General features: G+C 50.9%; 1 protein-coding gene and 1 long non-coding RNA gene across 8 annotated transcripts in view; one reads left to right on the top strand and one right to left on the bottom strand.

Moving 5' to 3' along the window:
• The window catches only part of LOC129393424 (uncharacterized), a 144139-nt gene extending 128348 nt beyond the window's left edge, over positions 1–15791 (bottom strand). Inside the window, exon 1 of the long non-coding RNA XR_008620298.2 lies at positions 12252–15791. This is a non-coding gene — a long non-coding RNA (uncharacterized LOC129393424). The remainder of the gene's footprint in view (positions 1–12251) is intronic.
• The window catches only part of KIRREL3 (kirre like nephrin family adhesion molecule 3), a 584878-nt gene that overhangs the window by 475831 nt on the left and 90066 nt on the right, over positions 1–18981 (top strand). For all 7 annotated transcript variants that reach the window (XM_034934017.3, XM_034934018.3, XM_034934016.3 and 4 more), the window contains 2 exons: positions 5682–5831; positions 10869–11018. In XM_034934017.3, coding sequence (XP_034789908.2) covers positions 5682–5831; positions 10869–11018 — 300 coding nt within the window. The remainder of the gene's footprint in view (positions 1–5681; positions 5832–10868; positions 11019–18981) is intronic.

The raw sequence follows: 18981 nt of genomic DNA, 5'->3' as shown, positions 1-18981 counted from the left end.
ATATAAAAATAGATAAATAATCTGAGTAGGCTGCCTTGTTGGTGGAGTGAGTACTTGCTTAAGAATCAAAATCTGGGCTTGAGACCCTTGATTCAACAACCTACATCGGATAGTGGTGAGAAAATAGGGCTGTACCCGGACCATTGGGGTTTGAGTGACATCTGAGCTAATCAAGTGAACTTGTGCAAGTCCCTGCATTTCTGTGAGCCTTGGTTCATCTATAAAATGTGGGTAATTACAGCTAATCTGCATGCCAGAAACAACGTATACAGCCAAAGATGTGGCATCAAGTAAATCTTCCATGAACAGCAGTTATTTTTTTCTCCTGTCAAGCCTGATTCCTAGAGACTCCAGCCCACCCTGTGATTTCTCACCTTTCTCCTGTGTGGTGTGCTCTGAACAGCATCTGCCGGGTTAGTAGTTTATAATGCAAAAGCAATTTTCCTGTAGTGACCACCAATCTCAGCAGACCAACCAGAGCAGGCAAACTCTAAGTACAAAGGCACATGTGACAGACGTGTAACCGGTGCTCACCCACAGCTGGGAACACAAGACAGAAAAGATAGCTGTGGCCCCTGCCCTCAAGAAGTGTACACTGTTTCTTCCTTATTTCTGTTTCATCAGCATCTGACATATAGTAGGTGCTCAATAAAGGTTTGGAGAAATTGATGAAAAAGAGGCAAGATGAGAATATAGAGAGAAGACGAGAAAAAAGAAGATTCCATCTGGGTCACAGGAGCTGCCTGGGGAGAGAACTGGGCCTTCAATGATAGGTGGGGTTGCTTAGAGGGGGCCTTGGGTGGGGGAGCCTTGGGTGGGGGGATGCAGTGCATCCCAGGACAATGAAACATCGAGGAGAACTCGAGGCAGGTGACCTTAGTGACTAGCCAGCACGGGGGTGCTGTGGAGCTCCCAGGAAGAAAAGGAGCTGGATTTTGGAGATTAGAATCCAGCATGGGAAGTTGGGCGTTGTCCCGCAGAGAGTGGAGAGCCATGAGAGGTCCCACCCCTTAAAAGAGGGGAACCCTGAAGCAAGTGGTGAATTAAGAAGGAAAATCCAGGTTCAGCACATTAATGGATCAGGCAAAGAGAACATTCAGAGTCTGTGGCAAGAGCCCAGGTTGAGGCAACGAGAGCTTGAACTTGGGTGGTAGCAGTGGGAATAGAGAGGAAAGGGGAAGTCTGAGAGATGTACAGCCTGCTGGGCTAGGCTTAGTGATGGTGACAGACTCAAAACAAAGCATGGGGCCGGGCATGGTGGCTCACGCTCGTAATCCCAACACTTTGGGAGGTTGAGGCAGGTGGATCATGAGGTCAGGAGTTCGAGACCAGCCTGGCCAATATGGTGAAACCCTGTCTCTACTAAAAATACAAAAATCACCAGACATGGTGGTGAGTGCCTGTAATCCCAGCTACTCAAGAGGCTGAGGCAGAAGAATCGCTTGAACCCGGGAGGCAAAAGTTGCAGTGAGTGGAGATCGCACCACTGCACTCCAGCCTGGGCAACAAAGTCAGACTCCGTCTCAAAAAAAAATAAAAATAAAAATAAAGCATGGGAAGGGGAGGTTGCACCAGCCGCCAAGGCTTCACACCAGGGGAACATCATCATGGAAAATGCGAAGTGGAGAAGATGCAAACCCTGGGCCGGTGGAAGGTGCTGGGTGTGTCACATCTCCACTGAGAGCAGGACCCGAGCCTGTGAGGCACCTACTCTGTGCTCCATCTGAGACGCCCAGGTGTGATGGGGAGGGGGCACAGCTGCGAGCTCCTGGAAGGGTGGCCAGGCCTGTTCCCCTGCTCCTCACCAGACAGCACAGTGCCTGCCTCACAGCAGGGTCTGGTCAGTGTGTGTGTGGAAGAAACAGGTTCTCAGGAGCTCACTGTCTACTTAAGGCACTATCCAGGAGGCTGCAGAAAATGACCTTGGGCTCACTTGCATTTCACTTCTTTGGAGTAGAGAAGAAAATGGGGAAAATAAAGCAAGTAGAGGCCAGGCATGGTGGCTCATGCCTGTAATCCCAGCACTTCAGGAGGCTGAGGTGGGAGGATCACTAGAGGTCAGGAGTTCAAGACCAGCCTGGCCAACATGGTGAAACCCTGTCTCTATTAAAAATATGAAAATTAGCCGGACATGATGGTGCATACCTGTAATCCCAGCTGCTCAGGAGGCTGAGGCAGAAGAATCACTTGAACCGGGAGGCAAAAGTTGCAGTGAGCCAAGATTGCCCCACTGAACTCCAGCCTGGGCGACAGAATGAGACTCAGTCTCAAAAGAAAAGAAAGAGTGGGTGGGTGAGGAGCATTCTTCTGGCAATAACTTACATCCATGGCTCAAAAGCTGTGCTCTGAGGGGCTCTTGAGCCCAAAGTAGAGGCCCTAAGATCTGTCAGATGGATGAAAAAAAAAAGTGGGTTCCATCCCTCCATCTCCACCTTCATCCAAAGCACCTCAACTTTTATCCACTCTAGATACTCAGTAACAGTTTAAGATTCATTTGAAAAAAAAAAACTCATTGGTTTAAAAGAGAAAAGTAATTATAGTGACTCAAATGTAATGTGCAAAAATTAAAATTGGACTGAAAAGGGACATTGTCAATTAGAGTACTGTCTCCCATCCCCAAAAATAATAATTTGTGAATCATGTCCTTTGGGTGGATTTTTCCTGTGTACTCATCTTCCCCAGAAACAGTCTTTCCATAGAAAAGCCAAGTGGATCCAAGCAGACAGAATGCGAGAGGATCTAGGAAGGTCTTTTTTTTTTTTTTTTTTGAGACCGAGTCTCACTCTGTCACCTAGTCTGTAGTGCAGTGGGGCGATCTTGGCTCACTGCAACCTGTGGGATCCTACACCTCCAAGCCTGCTCAGATGACATCGGGAGATGCTCCCCCTCGAAAGGCCCTCTCCTGCTCAGCCCCATCCCGTCAGGCTCCTTTCCTACAGACCCCAGATCTTATTCCAGGCATCTTGTGCCTGCTGCCACCCCTGGCTCTGAGACACCCACCAAAAGGGTCTGTGGCCACTCAGAGTCCACCTCCATGGCCTGCTTCAACTGATCCCCCTTCCCAGCGTTGCCTTCCTCCAGAGCCTAGTTTCCATGGTGATAGCCCCCTCCTCTTCTTGGGGGCTCCAGCCAGTCCACAACTTACCCTTGGCCCTCGGATGCTTCTTGCACCCCACTTCCCCGGGGGCCCTCACCCAGTACCTCCTGCACCTTCCTCCAAGAGGACACAGGATGGGGAGAGACTGGGACGGTTACCCACTGTGGGTACTTCCTAATAATGGACATCTCAGAGGGCTCGGGCACTGCTTCATTTAAGGGGCTCTCATTATAACCCCCTCCACGTCCACTTGACAACCTGATAATTCTCTCTGATAGCACAATCTTTGGCAGTTACTGCAGCTGCCTTGACTCTGTCCTTCTTGCAAGAAAGATTTTGAGATAAAAGGATGAGCTGTGAAATCATCATTAGAGTAAAAGGAGCCAGAGAAGGAGTCCTTTCCACCCACCCCCTCCCTCTCCATGCTGCCCCTCACCCTCCTCCCCTGCTTCCTCCTCTTCCTCTCCCTCTCCTCTTCTCTCCCACGTCCTCACTTCACTCATTTGCTCTCTCTCCAGTCCCTCCCTTCTCTCCCCTTCTCCTCTCTCATCTCTTCCCTCCTTTTCTACCCTGTTTTGGTGCCAGAAACAGTCTAATTACAACAGAGAACTTGAAGAGACAGAGAGGAAAAAAAACCTACCATACATAGCTGATTAAAATGTCCTATGAAATCTAATTTGTAAAGCTCAAATCAGAATAAAAAGTGTTACTCCCACAATTCAAGGCCAATTTGATTTTTAATGAGACTCCTCGGAGACCCTGCCAAGATCTTGTCAGGTTGTGAACTCGGCCACCTTCCTGCCTGTCCCCAGCTCTCCACTGTGAATCTGCACCCCTCCTTCTGGGGAGCCTCCACCCCAAGCTCTGCTGCCATCCAAGCTCCCCTGGGTTGATACACACCAAGTGTCCCCCTCTTGGGGTCATCTGTTGCTGAGAGCTCAGTCCTAGGTGTGGCCCAAGCCTGGGGCTTTTTGTCCCCAAGATGGGCAGCAGCCAGTGTCCAGGACGACTGTGGCTGCCCCTGACTCTCCCGGGTTGGGGAGGAGAGGCCACAGCATCAGCAGCTGGAGCGCCAGGTCCAGTTTTGCCTCGGTTAGGTCTGGGTCTGTAGAGCAGGAGGTAGGAAAAAGGGAGGGCTTGGAATGCAGATGGGCCCCTACTCAAACCCCTGCTCTAACACTCATTAGCTGCGTGACCTTGGGCAGGTTACTGTGCCTCTCTGATCCTGGTTTCTTTGTTGTAAAATGGGGCTTTTTCTGCCCTGAAGTATAATTAAGTGGATTACAGGAGGGGTTGTATGAAGCACTGGTTGTACTGTGGGCCAGATGCTCAGCGAATGTCAATGTCCCATTGTCCACTCAACTGTGGACTCCCAGAAGACACAGATCACATCACACCTCTTCATCAGCAACTCCCTCCAAGGCCAGGCTTGGGGATCTGCACACAGCATAGCTCAGTAGGGGAGAGCATGGTCTTCGGAGCCAGAAAGACTTGGATTCACCGCACCACCCACCCCAACTCCCACTAGACAGTTCCCTGGGCAATTCAGTTAACCCTGAGCCTCCGTTTCCCAAAGTCCTGTCAAATGGGGTTGACAATGCCCCATTCAAGTGTTGCCACGGTGATAACTAGAGTCAGGGCATGTGCCGTACTTGGTGAGCAATTCACAAGCACAGCTCCCATTACTATTTTTCACCTCCCTGTGCCTCATTTTCCCATCTGGAAAATGGGGATAAAAATAGTGCCTACTATTTTTACGTTGTTATGACGATGAAAATATTAATGAGCTAATATTTTAAAGCCTCAAAACAGAGCATGGCATCTTGTAAGCATTGTGGATGGGTTTGTTTAATAAAATAATGTCAACTGACTCTCTTTGATGATTCTGGCCATCTCGTTTTGAGGAGGCATGGTGTCCATAATGATTTTTTCCCAAGTGATTGTGAGGCTGGAGTAAGGTCTGCTGCAGAAAAGAAAGGGACAGGGAGGACACGGTAGGATGGCATGCCTCCTCAGCACACCTCCTGCCATACTGCACCACCACCCACCCCTCTGAACTTGGCCCTCAGCCCACCCCAGGAACCACTGAAACAACAAAATGATTTCCTGAATTCTCAGGTTTAACCAAAGCCGCACCACTCTCCATAGACCCCCTTCTTAACACACAGCCACCACAGAATGCTTCTAGCTAGAGGTCTCTCTCTCTCTCTCCTGTTTCTGCCCTGGTGTGGGACTGCATGCCCAGCACATGGCATTAAGTAGGAGCTCACCAATGCATGGGAAGTGGCACGTCCCAAAGGTGGAGGGAGATGGCCCATAGGGAGCTGGGGTGTGGCTAGACCAGTCCATGTGTTAGGGACTGATGGGCAGAGGGGCTGGAGCTGGGAGCCAGGCCCCCACAGGAGGGAATAGAGCTGGGGCTGAGACCAGTTAGGAAGCTCTACCAGACCCTCAGCAGGAAAGCCAGGTGCTTCAGGAGGCTCAGTCTCCTGCGCCAGCCCTGCTCTGCTTCCGTAGCTGGAGGGGAGCCTTCTCGCCCCTGTAGCCGGCAGGTAACTGACCATTGTGTTTGTGTCCTTCCCAGGCCAAGTCTATTCCTTCAGCCAGCAGCCCCAGGACCAGGTGGTGGTGTCGGGACAGCCAGTGACGCTACTTTGCGCCATCCCCGAATACGATGGCTTCGTTCTGTGGATCAAGGACGGCTTGGCTCTGGGTGTGGGCAGGGACCTCTCAAGTGAGTACCTCCAGACCTCCTGGGGTGGGCCTGGGGCCATCACTTCCTTACTCACCCATCCACCTTCCTAGGGAGCACCAATCTTCACAGGCGTCTGAGTATCGAATTCTAGCTTTCACTGCAACTCCTCAGGCAGAGTCAGGCTAGGCAAGCACTGCACCCAGCATCCCTAGACTCTGAGGGCCCCTGATGTGCACAATGAACCATAAGCAAACCCTCCTTCTAGCGGTGGGTCCTAACCTAACTCGACATTGCCCTCAAGCATCTACTCCAAAGTCAAACATGATTCATGTAAATTCCAGTTTCCAGAAATCAAGTGTTCCTGTGTCTTGGCCCAAGATGTATCACCCACTTATTAAGGCACAATTATTAAGGAAATACAAGTCACAACCTGGTTCTTCCAGGCTTCTCACCCATTAAAGGGAACCAAGTAAACTGAAAACTCACAAAGATACCTAGTTGATCTTAGGAGCCATCATGAGATGGGAAGAAAAGACAGGAAGTATTAAAAATAAATTTCCAACTATGTTCGGCTTGGGCAGGCTGGTGTTCAGCAAAGCTACCCTGGGACAGGCAGTGAGAGTTCCCATGGTTGTTGATGGCTGACACGTGAACTCACTGGCCAGTGCTGACAACAGATCATTTGTTAACTATTGTGAATAGTGATCCCATAAGACCATACAGACGCTTTTCCAATCCATCCTCTTCCCTGGAGAAAAAAAAAGAATGGCTCATCCCCCTGGTCACACACCCTTCAGCTATCATTATTCTGTCCTACAGGTAGACAGTGGTTGTTTGCTAGGCTTGGCGTACACAGTACAATTCACAAGCAGGGACCCCTGGGTGTCATTCCTCTGTGATTTGGGAATAGCTAAGGGTGGAGGAGGAGAGAAAAATATTATTCAGCTGAGAAGTAACTTTGCCTCTCGCATGGTGTACAGCTGCAGGAAAATAAAAATCGAAGTGCACTCAGGAACATGATGGTTGGGAAATTAATATTTTTAAATGTGAGTTATGTCTTGCCAAAAATGTATATTGAAACATTATAGCAATGGCCAATAGCAGGCACAAGGTTTGAACGCTGCAGCCCAGCTGAGCATGGAAAAAATACACAAAAATATCTCCAAAATATACTGTGCTGCCATAAAGTTTAACTGTTATGGGAACCAGCCAATTTCAGAGACTCCGAACGCCTTTACCCTAGAGAAACTCAGGGAATGATACAACCTTCCCAAACTAGAATAGTTCATGCACCGGATGGCTCTGAGCTGGGATGAGCGCTGCCGCTAGTTAAGGAGGCTGTGTGGGGTCCCGGTCAGTGGGTTTCCAACTTCCGTCAGGGACTGGGGTCTTGCTGGGTCAGTGGCCAAAAGGAGGCTCAGGTCAGCAGGGATAGTGCATACGGTGGTCATCTCAGCATGGATAACTGACCCTCTAGCATCCAGTGCCATGAATGGCTTTCTGGGATCCAGGACTGGTACCTGCTTAGGGCTGCAGAACAATGGCCTCTGACAAACTGGGGCCTGTGTCCTCTCCAGCTTGACTCGGTTTGCCTCTCCATACAGAGCCAATGACCTCAAACTCCTGATAAAATACTTGCCCTGTATTTTGTCACTTGTCCCAAAAATAGCATCATGGCAATCATGATAGATACTTACATGCTCAATTAACTCTGCTCGCTTGCCTGATGTGGAAACAGGCAGGACAGCCCTCAACTCAATTCAGCAAGTACTTGTAGAGCCCTTAACACCGCGAAAGCTCTCCTACAGGGAAACTGAGGCCCAGGGTTGTGGGATTTCAGCCTGCTACATCTCTGTCCTCTCCCACTGTAACCATGTGGCCCCCCCTGAATCTCCCAGAAATGATACGCTCCTTGAAGACCTAAATGTTTTTCTGGTCACCAAAGCTGGAAAAACCAGTCAAAGAAAATGATTTATAAATGCACTTCTTCATATTGATAGAACATTTTTCTTCTAAGAAGCTCAAGTACTTCGCAGACATTATCTCATAAATCTACAGCGATCCGGAGGGAGAAAAGAAGGATTTTCCCCTTTGTTTGACAGTTAAACAAAGTCACAACTGAGAAAGAAATTGACTCAACTATATAACCAATCCCAGCACATGAGACCTGCCTGTTAACCCCAAAGGGTCCAGATACTCTGTCTGCTCTCCCTTCTAAAGATGAAGACCTCTTTGGCCACCTGACCTTATGACTTACCTTTCTCTTCATTTAAATTGGCATTTATAGACTACTTACAATGTGCCAGGCACTTTACATAGATTATCCTATTTAACCTTCACCATAACCTTATGAGGTACTGGTATTGTCCCCATAAAATGGGGACTGGCACATAGTAAGTAGTCTATGAGGCACAAAGAAGTTAAAGTAACTCACCCAAGACAGCAGAGCTAGGAAGTGATCCAGCTGGCATTGGAACCTGGGCAATTCGACTATAGAACCCAGACTCTAAGTAATTTTGCCTCCTTTGGGAGTAGCAAGAGAGAGTAATGATGATGTGGAAGGAGCTAGAACTTTCTCAGAATCCGTGCTTCTGAGTCTGATTTTCAAAGATGCTGCCAGTCCTTGGGATAGCATCACAGCTCGCTGCCTAATTAGGCAAATACAAACAAACCCATCACTGATGTTTTCAGCAGCTCGTGAGAGCAAAATCCTGCTGCTGATAGCTTGCAAGACAACAGAAACAGAAGCTCCAGCCAAGATGCCTGCAGGAGACCAGGGACTAATCACAGGATAGTGGGATCCAGAGGCTGGGCTGGAGGGGCTGCGGGTAGCCAGCCAGCTACAAGGAAGGCAGCGGCAGCAGGGAGAGGACTGGGCTAGAACCCATCTCCTGGCCCTGGGGGGAGACAGCTTAACTTACCTGGGCTCATTCCCAAAGCACAGCAGGAGGTGGGAAGTGTGGGCAGGAGGAGAGGCAGTGCTCTCAGGGGTGCAGCTGATGGCCTTGTGAGCTTTTCTGGCCAGGCCTGCACAGCTGGGGAGGACAAGGCCATTTTATTGCATGATGAGGATGGTAGCCATGAAGACATGAGTCTGAAGGGCCTGGCTGCACAGGAAGCACTCCAGAGCATGCAAGGAAGGCTGGGAGAGGATCATCACAGCTACCTCGCCTGACCAGGAACAAGTGCTGGTGGCCCGTTGTACAGCCCACCCCCAGGGAGGCCTGCCCCACCTCCAGAAGACCCTTCACTTATGGTGGTGAGAGAGGCCTTCAAGTTCCTCTAGTCTGATCTTTCACCCGGTGTAGAAATCACCTCTGCAACATCCCTGAGAGGCGATCATCCAACCTCTGCTTGAATACAGCCAGTGATGGGGACCTCACTACCATCTCTGGCAGCCCAGATCCTTGTTGGATACCTCAAACAGTTGAGAATATTCTAAAGGACCTCCCCATGTGAATTCTGCCTGTTGGTGCTGGTGCTGCCCTTGGGAGCTCAGGAACATGCCCAACCCACACTGAGAGATTGTTTGAAATACTTGAGGCAAGCTCTTGCAGGTCTCCCTGCCTGTCTTTGTTCTGTCTCTCTCACTTGCTTAAGCCCTCATCTTCTCTTTAAAAGGCTGAATGTGTCCCATCTCATCCTCCTACAGCACCCGTCTGAGAACACTCCCTGTGTGGTGAGGGTCCTTCAAAAGGAGGAGCAGCCTGGGGCTGCCAGAGGGGAGTAGAAGCCGAGGGTAGCCTCTGAGGAGAGAAGGGAACTGGGACAGAGATGAAAGACAGCGGGGATTGGAGTCCAGTTGTAAATCCACACACTGAGGGACTCAGGGGAGGGCAGACCTCAGTGAGGAGATGGATGGAAAGAGAAATAGGGAGGTTTAGGGCCCGAGACCCAGGAAAGAGAGGATCTGCCCAAGGTGGCCAGCCACAACTTCAGTTGGCATTTATATTCAACCCCACACAGCAGCAGGAACGCTGATTAATGATTTATATTCTCAAACTTTTATTTATCTATTATTCATTGCCCATGGTACAAGGGGCCCCCAATTCTTAAGCATCCTGAGCACTTCATAAGTGCGTCACCAGGCCCTGGGGTTTCTGGCGGGACAGGAGGAATGACTAGACAGGGTCCACTGTGACTCAAAGTGACCCGAGGTTCCTAGACACTGGAAGGGCGGGCCTAGATTTCTACTTCCTGTCCATCCTGAAACAAAATTTTTGCAAAGTCACTCTTGATCCTTTTCCAAACATTTCTCTTTTTCCTTCCTTCTCTCTCTGACTGTCTTCTCTCTGTAATTCTCAGCCTGGGTCTCTCTGTCTGTCTGTCTCTCTCTCTCTCCTCTCTATCTTATCAAAATGCATGTCTGCTTGGTAGACCACAGTGCTGAGCACACCGCTTTCCAGAATAATAAGCCAGCGGTGTCTGTCCATGCTTAGCATTTCCATCTCTTCTCCCTCTTTCCTTTCTAACAGTGGCTCCTCCGATTTTCCTAAACTTGAAACCAACAAGACCCTTACATGGCCGGGCATGGTGGCTCATGCCTATAATCCCAGAACTTTGGGAGGTTGAGAAGGGAGAACCGCCTAAGTCCAGGAGTTCAAGACCAGTCAGGGTGACATAGTGAGACCCCATCTCTACAAAAGATAAAAAAAATTAGCCGATGTGGTGGTGCATGTCTGTAGTCCCAGCTACTTGGGAGGCTGAGGTGGGAGGATCGCTTGAGTCTGGGAGGTGGAGGCTGCAGTGAGCTATGATCCTGCCACTACACTCCAATCTGAGTGACAGAGCAAGACCCTGTCACTAACAAACAAACCAAATGCCTTTATACACACACACACACACACACACACAGAGAGAGAGAGAGAGAGAGAGAGAGAGAGAACCAACACCTTCAACGCCTTGGGAAAGCTCTTGCATTTGTGCTCCTTGCACTGAGATCAGAGCCCTGAGCAATCACCCGCTCTGCCAGCCTTGTAGAACGGCCCCTGCTTGGGTCCCCCACTCTGTGCCTCTTTGTCATGGGTGTCCCCTCCACCCCACCCCAGCTCCCTGACCTGCTTGTTGTCTCCACAGGTTACCCACAGTACCTGGTGGTAGGGAACCACCTGTCGGGGGAGCACCACCTGAAGATCCTGCGGGCAGAGCTGCAAGACGATGCGGTGTACGAGTGCCAGGCCATCCAGGCCGCCATCCGCTCCCGCCCCGCACGCCTCACAGTCCTGGGTAAGAACCATCTGCACAAGGGGCTGGGACACTGCGTGAAGCACCAAGGGCTCAGCTCCAAGAGGGTATTTTTTTGGTCAGACATGGGGAGACTCCCCTCTGGGGATCTGCTCCAGACACTGCTGCTTCCACAATATCCATGCCCACCTTCCCACCCAAACGGGACAAGCGAAGGCTCTTTCCCTAGTAAACCAGACAGCCAATGCCAGCGGACTCAGTCCAACCCCAGCGTGTTTGATGGTGCCTTAGGCAGCTAATGAGGGCTCCTACATGCTTATTTATTCCATCAGAAAGCACGCTCTGCACACGTTATCTAGGCTAGGCTCCGTGCCAGGAAGAATGTGGCACAGGCTGTGGGTCCCTTCTTTCTGAACTGACCCCCACTCCGGTGCTAACAAAGCCCTATCTTTCCACCTTCTCTGTAGAATCAGCCCGATTCTCCCCATGATTCTAGTATCCATGTGGACACCAGTGACCCCCGTGACTTCTCCACCCTTCATTGCTCCCTGGGAATCCTGGCTGACAGGTCCTTCCTAGGAAAATTCATTTCAGGTCCTTATTCCAAATCATACTTTTCCCCTTGGTCTTTCTTCATCTTATGTTCCCAGGAGCCCAGCGTTCCTGGATCATCTTGCCTGAAGACAGGGGAATGGGCTCGGTGACCTCTTAAACTGCCTAGTTCTGATTTAGAGTTCAGTCCCGGGAGTCTCCCTCCTCTGGCCAAATGTTACCGAGGATCAAGGCTGCTGAGAACCAGGCCTTGCACATAAGTCATGAGAGCTCACATTTGCCAAGCAGTTCACCGTAGCTCTCCAGGCTCTTTCAGGCACATGACCTCCGCTGTTCCTGACGCTGCTCGGTGGGACAGGGACTGTTACCCCAGATGAGATACTAAGGCCCACAGATGCAAAGAGCTTGGCCCATGGGCTCCTGGCCAGGGCTCCAGGGCTCCCTGCCCCACCTCGCTGCCCCCTTACACGTGAGTCTGTGCCAGGCACGCGTGCAGGAGGGAAGTGGGAAAGCCCAGGCCCACCCTTTAGCAGCTGTTGTGAAGGTTCGACAACAGGGTCAGCAGCTGGGGTGCTGCCTCCTCTCCTGGCAGCTAAAGCACACGGCTGCTCAGAGATGAAATATTTAAAAGCATGTCAGGTTATCTTCAGATCTACATGGCCAAAGACACCAGGGCAGATTATTCCAAGCAGTGCAGCAGACAGGCCCCGGAGGACCACTTACCAAGCTCGGAGCTTGACTTCTTGAGATGCGGGGGAGGGACTTGGGGCCAGCCTCAGAAACCTCCTGCAACCTTTGAGTCTCCCCAGGCCTGCGATGAAAGGAATGAGAAAATAAACCTGTTCCAGCGGGGGTAAATAAGTTGGGATTCCATGGCCGGGAAGCGGGCCTTCCGAGGAGTAATTGGGGTATTAAAGGCAGCAGCACCGTTCTCATTTCTCCCAAGACGGTGACTAAAATGAGAATGAGTCTGCCATGTGGTGTGGGGGTTGTGGGAGGAGAGGAGGAGGAATTAGGGCCTCATATTGTTTCTGATTTTGAGGATTGCAAAATGCCAGAACAGATTTGCTAAGTTGTAGGCTCCTCATCTTCAGAGATGGCTCAGCCCCTCCATCCTCAGAAGAATCTGCCTCTACCGACTCATACACCTTCTAGAGGGGCCAGAGGATGCTGGAACCACAGGAACCTGAGCATTGTCCACTCCTCTGACTTCACAGGAACCAAAAATAGGTGGAGCCACATCTCATCCTTAAGGCTGTATTGACTTCCCCAGTCCTGACACGATCATTACACTTCCTTTCCTCTCAACTCTACGTTACGTAACAAAGTCCAATGTATTAAAAGTCCAGATTATTTCGAATGTTTTACAGATGAGAGAATGGAAACTCAGAGAGGCAAAGGCACTCACAGGAGGTGACACAGCTTAATTAACCTTCAAAATCAACTCCAGATTTTTCAGCTCCAAGCTCTTTGCCTAGTCTCCTGTTCCCAGATGCCAGCAGCATCTCATCTGTCCGGCTGGTGAGGGGCCAGGCTTCTCAGAGCAGGGCCTCAGGATCCAACCTGAACAGACCCAATTTTGTCTTAGGTCATGTCTAAAAGGCATTCGCTCCCCCTTCCTCTCCGGTGGCATGGCCTGACACCGCCCTCTGGGCACAGAGCTGGGTTTGTGTGGGGGAGATGTTTTATTCAAGTCTGGAGATCAGCGGAAGGAGGGCAGAGGACGTTTCCATGATCCCCAGCGGGGTCCCCTCCGTGAAATTCCTGAGAGCCAGAAAGGGAGCCTCAGCCAGCATCTTGTCCATCAGCCTTTCAGGCAGCTCCACAAAAACCATTCATCCTGAGCAAACTAAAACCCCAGGCAAGACAGTGCTTCCCAGCACTCTGCCTGCAGCCCTCACTGACTCCCTGGGACACTCCCAGGTCCCCAACCCAGCTGGTCTTGCAGGGCTCCGCCTGGCTGAGTGTCCTGGGGTATAGCACCCCACCTACTGCTCTGCAAGGAGGCCCCCAGTGCAGCAGCCGACCCAGCCAGCTGGAAGGGGACCCCTGGTCTGGGGAAGGGGAATGGAGAGAGTGGCTGTTCCCACAGATGGGGGAGAGGTATTTCTGCTCCTTGGCCCAGCCGCCTTCCCTACCAAGACCCCATCTGCTTTGCTGTGACATCTCAGCCCGGGAAAATGTCCCAGCCAGTTCCCCAAGGGGGGCTGCCTTCCCTGTGTTCCAGGAATGAGAGAGCTTCCTAATTTAGTCTGTATTTGCCTGAGATAGATTTTTAATTAAATAAAGTAAGAGCCTGATTAGAACCTGCGGAAGATGCGAAAGCAGAATCAGATGGTATTCCGGCAAAATTGCAAAGCAAACACTTTGGCTAGAACAGAGGGAGGCCCCCGGGGGTCTTCCATCGAAGTACCAAGTGAGGAGGGCAAATACGAGAGATTATATAGCCAACAGATGTGCATTGTTAAAATATGCATCTGCCGGCAGCGTGCTCAGATGAAGCCAGAGGGCCAGCTCGCAGAGCCGCTGGGCCCTAGGGAAGGCATGGGGACTCGGCCTGGCAGCCAAGCCTAGAGTCACAGACACATTAATTAGCGTTGTGTTTCCAGCTCTCAGATGCAATCAGGCAAGGAGCAACTTCGGAGCTGAGCATTTGTACCTCGGGAGGCAGAAGGAGGGAGCCAGGAAATGAGGAGGGAAAGACGGGGGAAGGCCTTGAGTTTGCAAAGCTGAGAGAGGCAAAGACTGGGGATTTTAGGTCAGGTCAATCAGTGGTCAGGCTGCGTGCCCTCTGTGGCCCAGCCAGCTGCCAAGGACTATGGCTTGACTCAGCCCAGGGTCAAGACAGGCGTCTTTTCACCTGCAGAACATCTGGAGAATCACGGCGTCACGGAAACAGCATTAGACTTAGAGGCAGTGGTCTTGGTTTTACCAGTGTCCAGCTGTGTGACAGTGGCCCTGATTCTCAACCTGGGTCTCAGTTTCCTCATCTGTAAAATGAGAGGTGGTGATAAATAAGATGGTCGCTGAGAACTGTCTCGCTCCCAAAAGGCCATGACTTCCACTGTAAGGAGTCCAACATGCTGTACCAACTATTTTAGGAAATTGGGCCATCCCTCCCTGGAACCAAGATTGGCGCAGTGACCGAGGCTTAGAAGAAAACTGATTAGGGTGGCTTAAACAGCATCCCACTTCGAGGCTGGGAGATAGGACCTCTCCAAGTCCTGCTCAGCCCTGGGGTCCTGGCCTTGGCTGTGGACCTCAAACCCTGGTCCTCCCTGCAAAGGATCCCCCCAACCGCCCCTCTGTAGCCAGCTTCCACATAGACCTAGCGCTCTCCGAAGACTCAGTTTGGTTGGGCATCAGAGGACCCCCGTGCACATGTGCAGAGAGAGCTGTCATGGGGTAGGAAGAGCCCTGGGCCAGGAAGTAGAATATGCTCTTGCTGCTCACTAACTGGGTGACCTTGGGCAAGGTCCTTAAGGCTGGAACTGGGCCTCTTTGGCTCAAGCCTCTATAACCAGCATGAATGAATGAATGAATGACGTTTCTGGTTCTTCATCTATAAAATAGAGAATTAAAAATACCAATGTCATACAATTGTTGTAAACATTAAACACTCTGTCTGTCTGTCTGTCTGTCTCTCTCTCTCTCTCTCTCTCTCTAACAGTGAAGTGTCATACACTTTTTTGGTTTGTTTTTTGTTTTTTGAGATGGAGCCTGGCTCCGTCGCCCAGGCTGGAGTGCAGTGGCACCATCTCGGCTCACCGCAACCTCTGCCTTCTGGGTCCTCCTGCTCCAGCCTCCTGAGTAGCTGGGATTACAGGCACGTGCCACCACGCCTGGCTAATTTTTGTATTTTTAGCCATGCTGCCCAGGCTGGTCTCGAACACCTGACCTCAAGTGATCCACCCATCTTGGCCTCCCAAAGTGCTGGGATTACAGGCGTGAGCCACCCCGCCTGTATTTTAAAGTTGTGCACACATATACATGCAGACTGCTCCTTCTTCCACCTACAGGAATCCCAGGGTTGAAAAATATTGAAACTGTCCCAGGGTCAGAGTTGTAAGGGTGGCATTACACTTGATCTCTTCAACTTCCTGGAAACTTGGGAAGCAAGGTGTTGGGACATCCAGGGCAGGGAGGAAATGGTACCAAGGATTTGATCAACAAATGTTTACTGAGCACCTGTTATATGCCAAGCACTAGTCTAGACACGTGGGATTCATCAGGAAACGAAAGAGAAAACCATCCTTGCCCTGGTGGAGCTTGCATTCTGGCAGAGAGCAGGCGGTCGATAAGTGATGCACGGATTAAACCATAAATTGCATTGCTGTACAGGATGTGAGGTGGTAATAAATGCTACGGAAAGGAAAAAGTAGAGCAGGATGGGGGGATCAGAAGTGGGAGGAGGGGATGTTGGCATCAGATTAATTATTAAGAGGGGCATTTTTCCCAGTCTTCCTCCTCATTTCCCTCTTCTTCCTGGCCCGTTCTAATATTAACTCTGCTGTCTTGTGGCTCCCATTAGAAATAAAGCTTCCTAAATCAACATGAATTATTTAAGAGGGAGACTAAGTCAATTCAAATAAAGAGGGCATCTTTTTAAATGATGTCAAGCCCCAAATACTGAGAGAGGAAAACAGATAAGGTCCAATCTGTGACGTGTCCTTAACTAGTTTGTTTTTCAAAACCACAAGCTCCCTTTGCCACAGCTCTACCAGCGGAGCTGCAGGGCCTCCTCAGCCCACCGCGTTGGCAGCCTCCCCCAATCTCCCATCCATGAATCTTCTGGGGAGATGGGTCCAGAGAACAGTGGTGAATAACTCAGAGTCTGCCAGCAAGGGAAGGCAGAGCTGGAACAGACCTCGAGGGTGCTGGCTTCTAAACCATTCTTCCAGAAACTGGTTGCAAGAAACCCATCCATAGTCACCCTGACATAAAAAGGCAAATCAGTAGGTGACAGTCTGAGGGGTTCTTCAGGGGCAAGAAAGTGTCCCCACAGAACAAAACCCAAGCTCCCTGCCAGGCCACACAAGGCCCCCCGAGGCCGGCCCCCAGCTGTGTCCCCAGCCTCAGACCCACCGCCAACCTGCTCCCGCACTAACAAGCAGCTGGCATCTCCTTCCGCTCACCAAGCCTCTGAGCCCTCATTCACACTGTGTTTCTTCCTGGAGTGCCCTTCCTACCTTTCTTCCCTTGGCTAACTTGTGTTCAGCTGTCAAGATTCACCTTAGACAATTCCTCCTCCAGGAAGCCTTCTCTGGAGCCCACATGGCCTGACTGTCCCCCTGTGGTCCTTTTCACTTCCTTAGGCATCTTTTTTTTGAGTCAGGGTCTTGCTCTGTCATCCAGACTGAAGTGCAGTGGCACTATTATGGCTCACTGCAGCCTCGACCTCCCTGGCTCAAGCGATCTTCCCACCACGGCCTCCCGAGTAGCTGAGACCACAGGCATGCACCACCTCACCCAGCTAATTTTTGTTTGTTTGTTTTTTTGTTTTGTTCTGTTTTGTTTTTGTAGAGACAGGGTTTCGCCATGTTGCTCAGGCTGGTCTTGAACTTCTGGGCTCAAGGGATCCACCCAACTCAGCCTCCTAAAGTGCTGAGATTACAGGCGTGAGCCATCACTCTCAGCCTCCTTATGCACCTTGATCACAGGTCTCGACACGCTATGTTGAGAGTAACTGTTTTCATGTCTGTTTCCCCCACCGGGTCTCCTGGGAGCATCTTTCATCCTTCATGCCTAGCACAGCCTAGAATCACATACTGGGTGTTCAGTAAATGTTCCTCATGGCAATTGAAATAACAAGGCTTAGGGAAAATTTAGGGGGAGTTTACACTGAATCTGACGACAGAGAACAGAGCCTGGCAGATAGTAAGCCCCAAACACGGATGACAATTGTGTTGTGTTGTGTTGTGTTGTGTTGTGTTGTGTTGTGTTGTGTTGTGTTGTGTTGTGTTGGAGAGGCAGTGTGGCTTTGTGGCTAAGCGCCCGGCCTCTGGAAGCCAGATTGCCTGCACTTGAAACCTAGCTGTATCATTTTGCCACTGGTGTGACCGTGAGCAAGTTATTTAACCACTCTGTGCCTATTTCTTTCTGTGTAAAATGAAGGAAATAATCATAACTGCCTTCATGGGGTTGAAGAGAGGATTTAATGAAATAATATATGTAAAACACGTCTCAGAATAGCGCCTGTTATGCAGCAAGGCATAGCAGCATTGGCTGCTAGTATTATAACTGTTTTCATCATTGCTATTATTGCACAATGTTATGAGACACCAACAAGCAACCCCTGCATCCCGGGGGATCAGACTTTGCTTCCTGGAGAAGCTTTCCTATGCATCAAGCAAGGCAGGAAGATGCGATTCCTGCAGGCCCCTCCCAGCGGGCTGCACACCTGGAAAGAAAGGCAAAATTGATTTCCTTATCTGCTTATTAAGCATGTTTTGCCTGGGCCCTGGCCTGGTCTTAGGTGCCGTATCTCATTTGTGCTGTGTGGCTGTTTCCTGCAACATTCATTACCCTGCAATCACCCCCAAATAGCGGTAGCAAACGAGCCAGAGACGGAAGACAGGAGCAGAAAACATCCTTATCTCCTGAGGTTCCACATGGGAGCTGTGTCGGAGCTATTGTACATCTCGCTCCCCCTACACACACCCCACCCCTGCCACCAGCTCGCTCCCAGCTCCCTTCCTGGTAGCCCAGACTACCCCCATGTCCCCTGGGCCAGGAGCAGATTCCCCTCCTCTTTCTCCCTTTGGCCACTGACACCACCTTAGCCTCCCATCTAACTGGGAGCTCACCTGCTGGGGGGGTGATAAAGTGAGCAGAGCTGGGGGCCATGAAGGGTATCTGAGGCTGACATATAGTCTCTCACCTCTAAGTTATATTATAGCTCCCTGAGGTCCACCCTGTGGGTTCAATGCCATAATGCCACGCTGAGTAGTTGCTGTTGGGGGCCAGATGAGATAGAAGGTCTCCCTGGAGGTCTTGCAGCCATTGAGTTGAGGTGTGCGGGTCGCCCCAGCCCTGCCCTCCTGCTGCACTCCAAGGTCGCCCCCCACAATCTCCCTGCCCCCATAATCTGCATGTCACCATGGGCAGGCATGGCCTCTGTCTCTTTAACCACTCCATCTCCCATCCTCATCACAGCCTGGCTGGATGTCAAAACTCTCCCCCAGCCTGGGGTCGTCCCTCATGTTGGGAAATGAGGTGGGGGCAGGACACTCAAGCATTAAACGACTTCCAAGGCCCGGAGGAAGAGAGGATCCCTCAGGGATGGAGGCAAACTCAGCGCATCTTTTCCCTTCCCTGCCTGAGTGTGGAGAAGGGCAGGCAGGAGCCTCTCCAAGAAGGAGAAGACCTGAGGCAAGGAACGCACAGCCCCACCCTACCCCAGCCCGTGCCACCATGAGCGATTTCTGGAGGGGCCCAGAAGCTCGACACTGTC

The sequence above is a fragment of the Pan paniscus genome, chromosome 9 (assembly GCF_029289425.2).
Source record: "Pan paniscus chromosome 9, NHGRI_mPanPan1-v2.0_pri, whole genome shotgun sequence".
In the NCBI taxonomy this organism is placed as follows: domain Eukaryota; kingdom Metazoa; phylum Chordata; class Mammalia; order Primates; family Hominidae; genus Pan; species Pan paniscus.
Note: the sequence above shows the minus strand (reverse complement) of the source record. Positions and strands in the feature narration are given on the sequence as shown.